At 41.8% G+C, this 15,645-nt stretch overlaps 1 protein-coding gene across 1 annotated transcript in view; it reads left to right on the top strand.

Annotated features, from left to right (window-relative positions):
- Positions 1-15,645, top strand: part of TMEM45B (transmembrane protein 45B) — a 48,796-nt gene that overhangs the window by 29,363 nt on the left and 3,788 nt on the right. The window contains exons 2-3 of the mRNA XM_003417412.4: positions 12,696-12,892; positions 15,089-15,295. Coding sequence (XP_003417460.1) covers positions 12,712-12,892; positions 15,089-15,295 — 388 coding nt within the window. The 5' untranslated portion in view covers positions 12,696-12,711. The remainder of the gene's footprint in view (positions 1-12,695; positions 12,893-15,088; positions 15,296-15,645) is intronic.

Here is a 15,645-nt window from a genome sequence, read left to right as displayed (position 1 = left end):
GCTCACTGTTGCAGTCAATCCACCTTGTTGAGGGTCTTCCTCATTTCTGCTGACCCTGTACTTTGTCAAGCATGATGTCCTTCTCCAGGGACTGATCCCTCCTGACAACATGTCCAAAGTATGTAAGATGCAGTCTCGCCATCCTTGCTTCTAAGGAGCGTTCTGGTTGTACTTCTTCCAAGACAGATTAGTTCATTCTTCTGGCAGTCCATGGTATATTCAATATTCTTCGCCAACACCACAATTCAAATGCATCAATTTTTCTTCAGTCTGCCTTATTCATTCCCCAGCTTTCATATGATGCGATTGAAAATACCATGGCTTGGGTCAGGCGTACCTTAGTCTTCAAGGTCACATCTTTGCTTTTCAACACTTTAAAGAGGTTCTTTGCACAGATTTACCCAATGCAATGTGTCATTTGACTTCTTGACTGCTGCTTCCCTGGGTGTTGATTGTGGACCCAAGTAAAATGAAATCCTTGACAACTTCAGTCTTTTCTCCATTTATCATGATGTTGCTCGTTGGTCCAGTTGTGAGGATTTTTGTTTTCTTTATGTTGAGGTGTAATCCATACTGAAGGCTGTGGTCTTTGATCTTCATTAGTAAGTACTTCAAGTCCTTTTCACTTTCAGCCAGCAAGGCTGTGTCATCTGCATAACACAGGTTAATGAGTCTTCCTCCAATCCCGATGCCCCGTTCTTCCTCGTATAGTCCAGCTTCTCGGATAATTTGCTCAGCATACAGACTGAATAGGTATGGTGAAAGGATACAACCCTGACGTACACCTTTCCTAACTTTAAACCAATCAGTATCCCCTTGTTCTGTCTGAATAACTGCCTGTTAATCTATGTAAAGGTTCCTCATAAGCACAATTAACTGTTCTGGAATTCCCATTCTTCGCACTGTTATCCATAATTTGTTATGATCCACACAGTCAAATGCCTTTGCATAATCAATAAAACACAGGTAAACATCCTTCTGATGTTCTCTGCTTTCAGCCAGGATCCATCTGACATCAGCAATGATATCCCTGGTTCCACATCCTCTTCTGAAACCAGCCTGGATTTCTGGCAGTTCCCTGTCTATATACGGCTGCAGCCGCTTTTGAATGATCTTCAGCAAAATTTTCCTTGCATGTGATATTAATGATATTGTTCTATAATTTCCACATCCGGTTGGATCACCTTTCTTGGGAATAGTCATAAATATGGATCTCTTCCAGTCAGTTGGCCAGAAAGCTGTCTTCCATATTTCTTGGCATAGACGAGTGAGCACTTCCAGCGCTGTGTCTGTTGAAACATCTCAGTTGATACTCCATCAATTCCTGGAGCCTTGTTTTTCGCCGATGCCTTCAGAGCGGCTTGGACTTCTTCCTTTAGTACCATTGGTTCCTGATCATATGCTACCTCTTGCAATGGTTGAACATTGACTAATTCTTTTTGGTATGATGACTCTGTGTATTCCTTCCATCTTCTTTTGATGCTTCCTGCATCATTTAATATTTTCCCTATAGAATCCTTCACTATTGCAACTCAAGGCTTGAATTTTTTCTTCAGTTCTTTCAGCTTGAGAAATGCCAAAAGTGTTCTTCTGTTTTGATTTTCTATCTCCAGCTCTTCGCACGTCATTATAATACTTTGTCTTCTTGAGCTGCCCTTTGAAATCTTCTGTGTTTAGTTCTTTTACTTCATCATTTCTTCCTTTTGCTTTAGCTGCTCGACGTTTGTAAGCAAGTTTCAGAGTCTCCTCTGACATCCATCTTGGTCTTTTCTTTCTTTCCTGTCTTTTCAATGACCTCTTGCTTTCTTCATCTATGACGTCCTTGATGTCATTCCACAACTTGTCTGGTCTTCAGTCACTAGTGTTCAGTGCGTCAAATCTATTCTTGAGATGGTCTCTAAATTCAGGTGGGATATACTCAAGGTCATATTTTGGCTCTTGTGGAATTGCTCTGATTTTCTTCAGTTTCAGCTTGAACTTGCATATGAGCAATTGACGGTCTGTTCCACAGTTGGCCCCTGGCCTTGTTCTGACTAATGATATTGAGCTTTTCCTTCGTCTCTTTCCACAGATGTAGTCAATTTGATTCCTGTGTATTCCATCTGGCAAGGTCCGTGTGAATAGTCACTGTTTATGTGGGTGAAAGAAGGTATTTGCAACAAAGAAATTGGTCTTGCAAAACTCTATCATTTGATCTCCAGCATTGTTTCTATCACCAAGGCTATATTTTCCAGCTACTGATCCTTCTTGCTTCCAGCTTACGCATTCCAATCACCAGTAATTATCAATGCATCCTGATTGCATGTTTGATCAATTTCAGACTGCAGTAGCTAATAAAAATCTATTTCTTCATCTTTGGCCTTAGTGGTTGGTGTGTAAATTTGAATAATAGTCGTATTAACTGGTCTTCCTTGTATCCATACGCCTACAAGGACACCATTAAGAATGTGAAAATACAGCCAACAGAATGGGAGAAAATATTTGAAAATCATATATCTCATAAGGGACTCTCCCCAATTAAACCACTAGCCTCTTCACCCCCATCCGATGAGATTAAACTAGCACTGTCTGAAGAGACTTTGTCTGAGATATCACCTGGGATGAGATCCAAGTAATCTCAGTGATCATCTGGCACATCTTGTAAGAAGATGCCTTACAAGATATTGGTGAATGTTCTCAGAACACATCCCCTCTGCCCATTTTGCTTCTAGACCTATAACTAGACTTAATCCCAATGAGCCCCAAAAGGTAAAGTACAAAGGGTGACCCAGAAGGAGGTACACTACTCCAAAAGAACTGCTCAACTTTTCTCATATGTACAAACAGAAACCTAGGGAATATGTTTGGGAATAGTTATTAAGAGTGTGGGATAATGGTTCCAGGAACATAAACTTGGATAAATCTGAGTTTATTGATATGGACCCACTAGGCACAGATTCTTTGCTCACTGTTTCAGCTCAAAAGGACAGGAAAGGATCTAATAGTTTATTTGGTTCATTTGCTAAAGCATGGATTAAGTGGTCTACACTAAATCAAGTTGAAGTACCAGACCTGTCTTGATATCCTGTTCAAGAACGTATCCAAAAACTTAGGGAAACTGGCATATTAGAGTGAATTTATCAGGCTGGACCCACAGACCCACACATGCAGTGCCTAGAGGACACACCTTTTACCACAGTGGTGAAGAACAAATTTGTGAAGGCAGCCCCAGCATGCTCTGATTGCTATTTTATGTCAGTCAGATTTGACAGTGGAAAGTGTCTTAATTGAATTAAGACACCTAACTACAATGGGGCTGATTGGGTGTTATGGGCCAAGTGGCAGTACTCAGTTGACAAAGATAAGGTAGGTGTGGTTACCATAATAAACAGCTGAGTCAAAGCAGTAATCACAATAGTCTGATTCATATGGATTTATGGCATTGGTTACTTTCATGGTGTCCCTAGGAGTGAAATAGATGGGAAATCTACTATTTACTTGATCTATATGAGTAGAATTCTAGCTGCAGTGAACATCAATCTAACTAGAATTGCCAGAATAGAGAGTTACAGCCCCTCAATCAATTCCCAGACTTGAGCCAGTCAATGAAAGGGATGCTGGGACCCCTTGAGAAAGGAACCCACTGTGCTACCAAAAATTTATACTGTTAATTTTTCTCCCAGCCTTCCCCAAAGGGATCTATGGCCTTCTATGTGAGTGACTGTTCATTGGGGAAGAGGAAATAATCAGACTTCTGGGGGTTACTGGATACTGGCTCTGAACTGACACTAATTCCAGGAGACCCAAAACATCACTGTGGCCCACCAGAGTGGGGGCATATTGAGGTCAGGTTATTAATAAAGTCGTATCTCAGGTTCATCTCACAGTGGGTCCTGTGGATTCCCAAACCTGTCCTGTAGTGATTTCTCCGGTTTCAGAATGCATAATTGGAATGATTACTCAGTAGCTGGCAGAATTCCCACATTGAATCCCTAATGTGTGCAGTAAGGGCTATTATGGTACGAAAAGCCAAGTGGAGGCTATTAGAACTGCCCCACCTAGGAAAATAGTAAACCAAAAGTAATACTGCATTCCTGGAGGGATTGCAGAGATTATTGTCACCATCAAGGACCTGAAGGATGCAGGGGTGGTGATTTCCACCCCATCCCCATTCAATCACCTGTTTGGCCTGTGCAAAAAACAGATGGATCTTGGAGAATGACAGTGGATTATTGTAAACTTAACCAAGTGGTGACTTCAATTTCCTGGTACTTGGTATGCAGCTATTGATCTGGCCAGTGCCTTTTTCTTGATTCTGGCTTCAAAGGAACACCAGAAGCAGTGTGCCTTCAGCTGGCAAGGCCAGCAATATGCCTTCACTATCCTTCCTCAGAGGTATTCAACTCTCTAGCCCTATGTCATAATTTAGTTCACAGGGACCTCGATCACCTTGACCTCAGGTACAGCCAAACGAAACATTGCCCAATCCTGTGCCATCTTCATGATCGTTGGTATGCTTGAGTCTGTTGTGGCCACCGTGTATTTTAAGTGCCTTTCAGCACTATAATGGGCAATATTCTGTTGTGATCCATAGTTTTCATTGGCTAATTTTCAGAAGTAGGTTGCAAGGCCTTTCTTCCTAATCTTAGTCTGGAAGCTCTGCTGAAACCTGTCCATCATGGGTGACCTTACTGATATTTGAAGTACTGGTGGCATAGCTTCCAGCATCATAGCAACACACCAGCCACCACAGTATGACAAACTGACAGACAGGTGGTAGAACCTATTAGGGATATAGTATCTTCTCATCTCTGTGAAGTATATTACAGCATGTTTTCTTTTTCTTCAGTACTATTCTCCTTTTTTCTTTTCCAGTCTTTGTCATGTTGGAGACAGAGAGCAGGTTAAAAAGGAAGACTCCATTTTCTTGTGATATTTTGGCTTTGTTATCAGGGTGCTTAATACTGGTCTGTGTTGTGCAATGTTTCCTCTTTATTTTCTGAAAGTGTGTAGGCTTGGTATTGTTTCTTCTTTAAATGTTTCATATGATATACCATCGACATCATCTGGGCTTGGACTTTCCTTCGTTTGAAGATTTAATTATTAATTCAATGATTTACTTAATAGAGGTCTATTAAAGTTTTCTTTTTCTTCTTGAGTCAGTTTTCTTGTAGGAAAGTTTTTAATTACAAATTTACTTTCTTCATACATATGGCTACTCAGGTTATCTATTTCTTCTTTAGTGAACTTAAGTGGTTTGCATCTTTCTAGGAATTTATACATTTCATTCAAGTTGTCTAATTGTTGGTATAAATATATTCATAATACTCCCTTATAATCCTTTTAGTTTCTATAGAATCTTTAGTGATGTCCCCTGTTCTACCTCTGATTTTGGTAATTTATGTCCTCTCAGACTTACTGGTCTGACAGAGACTGGAGAAACCCCGAAATTATGGTCCCCAGACACCCTTTAAGCTCAGCAATGAAGTCATTCCTGAGGTTCACCCTTCAGCCAAAGATTAGACAGGCCCATAAAACAAAACAATACTAAAGGGGCACACCAGCCCAGGGGCAGGGACTAGAAGGCAGGAGGGAACAGGATAGCTCGTAAGAGGGAACCCAAGGTCAAGAAGGTAGAGTGTTGACGTGTGGGGTTGTTAACCAATGTCATAAAACAATATGTGTACTAACTGTTTAATGAGAAACTAGTTTGTTCTATAAGCCTTTGTCTAAAGTACAATAAAAAGAAAAAATAATTAAAAAAAATATGTCCTCGCCTTTTCTTGGTCTAGAAGTTCTTATCAATATTATTAATCTTTTCAAAGAACTTTTGATTTTATTGATTTTCCCTTTTGTTTCATTGATTTCAGCTCTGGTCTTTATAATTTCCTTCCTTCTATTTACTTTTGGTTTGAATTGTCCTTTTTCTAGCTTCTTTAGGTGGGAATTGATTACTGATTTTCATACATTTAATATAAGCGTCTAAAGCTATAAATTTCCCTCTAAGCACTGTTTTAGCTTTATCCCATAAATGTTTATATGCTGTGCTTTCATTTTGATTCAGTTCAAGGTATTTTCTAATATCCCTTGTGATTTCTCCCTGGACCCATGGGTTATTTAGAAGTGTGTTATTTAATTTTCAAAGATCAGGGGTTGAGGGGGCAGTTTCCTAGATTTGTGTTGTTAATTTTTAACTTAATTCTGCTGTGGTTTCAGAACATTATATAAATTCAGTTATTTTAAATTTACTGAGACTTGTTTTATGACCTATCCTGAAATATGTTTTATATTTTCTTAAAAAGAGTATGTTATGCAGTTCTTGGGTAGATTGTTCTATTAAAATCAGGTCAGGTTTTTGATAGTGTTCTTCTATACTTTTCTGATTTTGTTATATATTTCTGATGTGTTGACCCTTTTATCATTATGCAGTATCACTTTGTTCCCAGTAATATAGTCTGTCTTAAAGTCTATTGTATTGATAAAGCTCTCTTATGATTACTCTTGGCATGACTATCATTGTTTTGCAATTATTTTACTTTCATCATATACGGTGGGTCAGTTTTAGTTGGAAGAAGAACAAGGCAATAACTAACTTTAAATTGAACAATAAAAATTATACTTCTAGTAATTTGAATAACCCCATTCAAATAGGCTAAATCCTTGAGAAGTCTAGCTTTAAAAAACATTTAACAATAAACACTGAAGAAAGCTAACACTTAAAAGATGAGCTTCCTAATATACCCAAGATGGTCTGACCATTACACTATAAAACTTTTCAGTCTATGGAAAAAAACCACAAATATGAAAACAAACATCATGAAATGCTTTCACAAATTTTCCAACTTTCTTATTTTAATGTACTTACTCTTTTTTGATATCACATGGGACATGGGATACAATGGGAGTGTGAAAGCAGGATTAAATATTCTGGAGATGTAGTAGCTTTAGTTAAAGATGGCAGCCAAGAAGGCTGGAAGCTGGGCAGTTTTTGTTTTTCATTTCATGTCTGGGGAATCACTGGTAAAGGAACATAATTTGAGTAAGAGGTTTGACCTGCTTTTCCTTGTATACTTTGTTCTTAATAATTTTCCCCAATCTACATTCTCTCTCTCTTCTTGGATCAGCATTCACTCATTCCACAAATATTAACTGAGTGCTTACTCTGTGACAAACCCTGTTGTAAGCACTGGGCAAACTGCAGTAACAAAATAGAATAAGTTCCTGCTTTCAAGGAGCTTACATTCTGGTGGATGAAGAGAGGATGCACACACACAAAAAAAAAGTAATATTTTTTATATGTTTAATGTGTAATGTAATTTATAAAGAAATTTTAGAAGTGTACATGAATTGAGAAGTGGGTCATACCTGTTGTTTGTTGTTAGGTGCCGTCGAATCAGTTCCAACTCATAGCGACCCTATGCACAACAGAACAAAACACTGCCCGGTCCTGTGCCATCCTTACAATCTTTGTTATGCTTGAGCTCATTGTTGCAGCCACTGTGTCAATCCACCTCGTTGAGGGTCTTCCTCTTTTCCGCTGCACGATGTCCTTTTCCAGGGACTGATCCCTCCTGACAACATGTCCAAAGTATGTAAGACGCAGTCTCGCCATCCTTGCCACTAAGGAGCATTCTGGCCGCACTTCTTCCAAGACAGATTTGTTAGTTCTTTTGGCAGTCCATGGTATATTCAATATTCCTCATCAACACCACAATTCAAAGGCATCAACTCTTCTTCAGTCTTCCTTATTCATTGTCCAGCTTTCACATGCATATGATATGATTGAAAATATCATGACTTGGGTCAGGCGCACCTTAGTCTTCAGGTGACATCTTTATTTTTCAACACTCTGAAGAGGTCCCTTGCAGCAGATTTGCCCAATGCAATGCGTCTTTTGATTTCTTGACTGCTGCTTCCATGGCTGTTGATTGTAGATCCAAGTAAAATGAAATCCTTGACAACTTCAATCTTTTCTCCGTTTATCATGATGTTGCTCAATGGTCCAGTTGTGAGGATTTTTGTTTTCTTTATGTTGAGGTGTAATCTATACTGAAGGCTGTGGTCTTTGATCTTCATTAGTAAGTGCTTCAAGTCCTCTTCACTTTCAGCAAGCAAGGTCGTGTCATCTGCATAACGCAGGTTGTTAATGAGTCTTCCTCCAATCCTGATGCCCCATTCTTCTTCATATAGTCCAGCTTCTCGTATTATTTGTTCAGCATACAGATTAAATAGGTATGGTGAAAGAATACAACCCTGACGCACAGCTTTCCTGACTTTAAACCAATCGGTATCCCCTTGTTCTGTCTGAACAACTGCCTCTTGACCTATGTAAAGGTTCCTCATGAGCACAATTAACTGTTCTGGAATTCCCATTCTTCTCAGTGTTATCCACAGTTTGTTATGATCCACACAGTCAAATGCCTTTGCATAATCAATAAAACACAGGTAAACACCCTTCTGGTATTCTCTGCTTTCAGCCAGGATCCATCTGACATCAGCAATGACATCCCTGGTTCCACGTCCTCTTCTGAAACCGGCCTGATTTTCTGGCCGTTCCCTGTCGATATACTGCTGCAGCCGTTTTTGAATGATCTTCAGTAGAATTTTGCTTGCGTGTGATATTAATGATATTGTTCTAAAATTTCCACATTCGGTTGGATCTCCTTTTTTGGGAACAGATACAAATATGGATCTCTTCCAATCAGTTGGCCAGGAAGCTGTCTTCCATATTTCTTGGCCTGCTATTTTACATAAGAGTAGTCAGGGAAAAAAAATAGCATTTGAACAGAGACCTGAATAAAGTAGAAAATTGTTAGGGCTCTGTGGGAACACGATTCTAGAAAGAATGAGCATATAATGCAAGTCCTGGAAACGGGAATAGATTGTGCTTAACTGTTTCAAGGAATAGAAGGAACTCAGTGTGCTTGGAGCAAAGGAAGCCAGGGGAAGAGAAGGAGGAGACATCGAAGAGATAGCCTGAGACCAGATAATGCAGGGTTTTATTGGCCCTGGTAAAGATTTTGGATTTACAAGGTCATAATAAAAAAAACACTAATGATTTAAGCAAGAGTATGAGTATTTAGCTCTCTTAAAACCTCTCCGTCCTTTGCAGCCCTTCATTTTCATAGTAGCGACATTATGAAAAAAAAAAAATTTTTTTTTTTTTTTTTAATGAGAGCTAAATACTCATCTCTCATTTCAGGAAGTTAGTAGATAATGCTTGAAAATGATAAATTAGCAAAAGACATGAGGCACAATTTTTTTCTTATTGTGCTTTAAGTGAAGGTTTACAATTCAAGTTACTTTCTCATACAAAAACACACATTGTTTTGTGACCCTAGTTGCTCTCCCTACAATGTGACAGCACACTTCTTCTCTCCACCCTGTATTTCCCGTGTCCATTCAACCAGCTCCTGTCCCCCTCTGCCTTCTCATCTTGCCTCCAGACAGGAGCTGTCCGCATAGGCTCGTGTATCTACTTGAGCTAAGAAGCACACCCCTCACCAGTGATATTTTGTGTCGTATAGTCCAATCTTTGTCTGAAGAATTGGCTTTGGGAATGGTTTGTTTTGGGCTAACAGAGGGTCCAGGGGCTGTGACCTCTGGGATCCCTCCAGTCTCAGTCAGACTATTAAGTCTGGTCTTTTTACGAGAATTTGAGATGTGCATCCCACTTTTCTCCTGCTCCATCAGGGATTCTCTGCTCTGTGCCCTGTCAGGCAGTCATTGGTGCTAGCTGGGCACCATTTAGTTCTTATGGTCTCAGGCTAATGGAGTCTCCGGTTTATGTGACCCTTTCTGTCTCTTGGGCTCATATTTTCCTTGTGTCTTTGGTGTTCACTCTCCTTTGCTCTAGGTGGGTTGAGACCAATTGATGCATCTTAGATGGCCACTTGCTTTTAAGATCCCAGGCACCACTCACCAAAGTGGGATGCAGAATGTTTTCTTAATACACTTTGTTATGCCAATTGACCTAGATGTCCCAACCACGGTCCCCAAACCCCTGCTTCTGCTACTCTGTCCTTCGAAATGTTTCATTGTGTTCGGGAAACTTCTTAGCTCTTGGTTTAGTCCAGTTGAGCATGCACAAATTAGCTAAAGTTATGGAGGTAAATACCTGAAGAAACAGCTTAGAAGAGCTGAAGGTGGTTTTGCTAGGGAGTAAGCAAGGGTGAGACATGGGGTTGCTGCTTTTCACTATAAGCCCTTAAGAACTATTTAACTTTTTTAACTATTAAGCCTTTTTTTTTTTTTTAAACCTTATGAAATTTCGTGGTGGAGAGTGGGAACTTCAACTGTAAGCATGGAAGACACAAACAGCCTTCACAATCAAACTAGCAAGTCACAGAGGTGTGAAACTGCTCTCAGCCAGGGCTGGAATAGGCTGTGCAGAGCACCAGCACTTTATGTTCCTAGGTTGTATTTTCTGAATTGTCAACTGCTAGTTTCCTGCTACCCTGCATATTTGGTCACCACCACGGGGCAAAAGGATAATTTTTCCTCCGAATAAATTCTGAAACTCCTAATTTTGATCCGATTATCTCGTGCTACAGTAAATAGTATTTTTAACGATGGTGTTTATATTTTCATTTTACAAAATATATTGATATCTGATCTATATCTATATAAGCCTTTTAATACTATTTTTTTAACTATTAGCACACCAAAACTCTCTTTGATTTTTCAAATTAACTTCAAATTATATAAAAGTTTTAACTTACATGTTTTTAATCACTTAAGATTTATTGTCAATTTGTATTATTTTTGTGAATCACCTGTTCATGTCTTCCGCCTATTTTTCCATGGTCTCTTTATTTTCAAGGGCTGTATGGGCTATTAGGAAACCCTGGTGGCTTAGTGGTTTAGAGTTTGGCTTAAAACCAAAAAAAACCAAACCCACTGCCATTGAGTTGATTCCGACTCATAGTGACCCTATAGGACAGAGTAGGACTGCCCCATAGTTTCCAAGGAGTGCCTGGTGGAACTGCCGACCTCTTGGCTAGCAGCCGTAGTACTTAACCACTACGCCACCAGGGTTTCCAGAAAGTCAGCAGCTTGACCACCAGGCACTCCTTGGAAACCCTATAGGGCAGTTCTACTCTGTCCTATAGGGTCACTGTGAGTCAGAATTGACAGCAACGGGTTTGGTTTTGGTTTATGTGCTATTAATCATTTGTTATAGAGGCTACATTTTTCAATTTGTTGTTTGCCTTATGTTTTTGATACATAAAATGTTTATGTATTTGAATGTTTTTCTAGTTTTCTCCTTTACTTTTATGCTTATGCGGTGTGATGGACCGCGATTGCTTTTATATGCCCTTTCTTGCCATGGGCTTTTAACTCCCACCAAATGATTGGGTGGGAGTTCGGAAATCAGGTGTTTATGGCCCACCAAGGGGATTGAATAACTTGCTAATAATGCACCCTTTCTTGCTAATAATGGCACCCTTTTGGTGGCGGGACCATGCAAATGAGGGGTATGGAACCCTAACGAGGGGGTTGGTGAGTTCTGCCATCCTGCTAGGCTTAAAATGAGTCATCCCAGAGGCGAGAAGGGGGACCTCACTATCACCAAGAAAGAAGAGCTAGGGTGGCACGCATCCTTTAGGCTCTGGATCCTTGTGCTGAGAACCTGCTAGACCTAGGAGACACAGAGAGGGAGAGAGCTATAACACAGACAGCAAGAGACAGCAAAAGGCAGTGGCAGAGAAATGGTGGCAGCAGATGAAGCAGAACCAAACCAGCAAGAGACAGTGCGGTGGGGTGCCCATGGAGTGAGAAAGCTGAGACCCTTCGGACAGGAGGCTTGCTAATGGAGCAGGGTGCCCCAGACACTTGTTGGCGGAGCTAAAGAGCTGAGCGCATTCTGGCCAAGCCTTATTGGTGGAGTGAGGTGCCCCTCTGGGCACTTACTGGCAGAGATAAGAGCTTTGTAACACTTCCTAGGCAGGGCAGAGGCCAGGCTAATGGCCAGAGAGACACCTGTCTGTGGATGGCTGTTAAGAGGCTGTCCTGATCAAAGAACTGTTTCCTGAGTCATTCCTGATCCTGAATTATAACCTGTTACTTCCCTAATAAGCCCCGTAACTGTTGAGTCTGATCTGTGACTTGGGTGTGGCCAATGCAGTACTGAACCCAGCAGAGCAGCAGCAATGTTGTGGGACAGCTAGTTTCAGAACTGATGGAGCGCGGAGGTATGTCTGACCACCATCTCATAGGAATCAGCTTTAGGCTGATGCTGATTCTTTCTCCCCCTTAAGAAATTCAAGGAGGTCAGATGTCCCTGCCATGCCATTTTTACAGCTTAGCAGATCAGTAAATATTTACCTATATTCTGCCCCTCCCACCCCCCGCCTCAGTCCTTTTACTTTGCCCACATTTTTTAAACATTTAGGTTCAGTGGACGAAGCCCTACTGGTGCAGTGGTTAAGAGCTCAACTGCTTACCAAAAGGTTGGCAGTTCAAGTCCACCAGCCACTCCCTGGAAACCCTATGGGGCAGTTCTGCTCTGTCCCATAGAGTCGCTATGAATCCTAAGTTCAGTGGTATTCTCTTGGTCACACAGGTCACTTAAAGACATGACTTCAGTAACACATATACACACAGGCTTATGTTATGAGTATGATTTGGAATCCTTAGTCTTGTATTGTTTTCTGTCAAAATATACATTTATGTTTCTTCATTCAGCCACTTAACAGCTGTCTCCTAATTTTTAGGTGTCCTGGAGTCCTGATGGCAAACTTCAAGGGCCATGCTCTCCCAGGGAGTTTCTTCCTGATAGTTGGACTGTGGTGGTCAGTGAAGTACCCACTTAAGTACTTTCACCAAAAGGTGAAGAACTCCCAACTGAACCATAACTATCCACGTCTTGAGATAATTGAAGCAGGAGTCAGGACTTTGTTCTCCATCATTGGTAAGAGTGGGGGTCAGTTGGTCCAGAGGGTCTCCCCATCATATCCAGAACCTCAGACCCATTTTCTGGGCCCCATGAAACAGATGTTTCTACTGGCAGAGATAACATGTAGCTGTAAAAATGAAGGGGTGCAGGAGGGGCAGGTTGAAAGAGAGTTAAATCCTCATCTTTCATTCCAAAAAGTTGGTAGATAGCGCTTGAAGGATTTCCGGTTGATCACAGGCTAAGTATGTTGTCACAGCATCTATTGTGTACAGAACTTTGTCATATTGATAGTTAATAACACCTCAGATCATAGCACACTATGAAGAACTATCAAACTAATTCTTTGCCCTAGAAGTACACAAAGAACAGAACACATATTACATGAAAAAGATATGGCAGAAATAAAAATAGAAAAGACAATTAAAATAGATTAGGTTCATGTACGTGAGTTATGAGAAAGTACTAAATGGAGTTTAGTTTTAGAAAAATCATCTTTTTTGGCCAATTGTCTCTCCTACTAGCATCTCATATTCGTTAATACGCAACTCAATGGCCTGTTCCCCATCCCGAGCAATTCCAGAGAGGGGTAGTTTATGCTAGGCTAGTCCTAAGTAGACAAGATAGCAGAGAACTGAGAGTTTTCCTTTACTCTACCCCATCCCAACAAAACCCACCACTTGGTTACTTGTCACTCCCACCACTCCACTGGTGGTGCTTTAGGGACAAGCAGTGGCTGCTGTAAGAAGTGTCCTTCCTCAGGATCAGCCCATTGTGTGGTAACGAGGACTCTTATTTTGCAGTTGCATTCCTCCACTGCTGACTTGGGCCTACAGTTTCTCAAGGGCCTGAGGAAACCACAGTCGCTGCGCTTGGAGTAAACGAAGTTTACAAATTCTGTTTTCCTAATCCAGCTCAATGTTCTCACTCACCAGTCAGGCAGCAGAAAAGCTTTCTCACCCTTCTGGGGCAACTAGCAGTAGTGGTAATAGTAGGGGCCATATGACTAGAAAAATAATGACACTTGGCCCCTTGGTTGGGGTGAAAATAATACTCAGCCGGACCTGACCTGACCACATCCAGGAATTCACTGTTGTAGGTACTGCGAACACAACAGGGACTCACACACAGTCCCTGCTCTCACAGGCTTTCATTCTATCTTCACAGGTATGTCCTTTCCTGGGCTGTTTTCACCAACTCTTTGACCTTTTACATGCAAAGGGCTGATTTGAAAAACAAATGTTTGGGTCTAGAATGTTATCCCAGGGGACTTATTCTAAGCATCCCCAAGAATATTTTGGACAAGGCATACAGGCAAATCTTGTGCCTTCTTTACTAGGTGACTGAAAAGGGGAAAATAACTGAGAGCTGCACTGTGGCCCAGCTTCATCTATCCTCTGGCTACAGGCTTGTCTCTCCCAAGACACAGTCTGACCAGAAACTGTCTAGAGCACTCCCTTTTTCTCCCAACGTTCAGGAAGCAGAGCTGGAGGGAGCCCTCAGCTCACAGACTAGCTCTGTACCTGGAAAGGGTACTTGTTGATGGAAAGAGACCAGAGAACTGTTCCTCTCCCTTCATGCATCACCAGCATTCTCTCTGCTCAGATTCTATCATTTTCAACCTAATTCTTCCTTTTTGGGATTTCCTTCACCGTTGACCTGACAGGGGACCCAAAGATTAATGGCTCTTAATTAATCTCGTTTAAATGGTAATGCCTGACTTTCATCTATGCTACTGGACAACTTTCCAGGGAACCTGGGCAGCTGTTTCTGTTGCTTCTTCATCCCCCACTCCCCATCCCCTGAAAGAACAGCAGCAAAGCCAAATGTCTACACAGCTTATTCATGACTATCTTCTCTACTGGAACAGCTGAACTCATGGCAGCAGGGAGGGTCTGCTGAGCCCCAGGCCACCTCTCCTGCCCATCTCTACACAGGTTATTCAGTGACTCTCATCTTCTCTACTGGAACACCTGAGCTCATGGCACCACTGAGGGTCTGCTGAGCCCCAGGCCACCTCTCCTGCCCATCTCTACACAGGTTATTCAGTGACTATCTTCTGTACTGGAACAGCTGAGCTCATGGCAGCAGGGAGGGTCTGCTGAGCCTCAGGCCACCTCTCCTGCCCATCTCCACTGTGATCACGACTGTGGGTTATCCTCGGTCATCTCCTGCTTGTCTTGAACTGTTCCTCTGTCCTCCCGCTTCCTGCAGGAATCCTGGCGGAGCAGTTTGTCCCAGACGGGCCCCACCTCCACCTGTACTCAGAAGACAAGTGGGTGAAGACGATGAACTGGCAGCACAGCACCATGTACCTGTTCTTTGCAGCCTCAGGAATCACCGATCTGCTTACCTATCTCGTCACCTACGTTCCTTTGGGGGTGGACAGACTGATGATGGCTGTGGCAGCATTCACTGAAGGTAATTTAGACAGAGGGAGGGAGGGAGAGAAGGGAGCAGTGTGTCAAGTTGTATTTCAGGGATCAGAACACGAAAGACCGGAAACATCACAAATAACCTTCCCGCGAAATTCCAAATCCCTGCAGTTTCCTAAACCTAAATAGGCCTTGGTCCTGTGCTCTGGATGGTACAGATGACATATTCCATTAAGCAGCCCATGAAAGCATGAGGCTTTTAAGCCATTCCCAGAGCCTCCAGCTAAGACTGCATAGGACCTGCCCACAGCTGCCCCCACCCACCCCTGGTCACACTCACGTGTATGGGTACGTGTGCATGCGCGCGCACGCACACACACACGCAGACTACCCAGA

The sequence above is a fragment of the Loxodonta africana genome, chromosome 15, assembly GCF_030014295.1.
Source record: "Loxodonta africana isolate mLoxAfr1 chromosome 15, mLoxAfr1.hap2, whole genome shotgun sequence".
NCBI lineage: Eukaryota > Metazoa > Chordata > Mammalia > Proboscidea > Elephantidae > Loxodonta > Loxodonta africana.
This window is presented reverse-complemented; position numbering and strand designations above follow the sequence as displayed.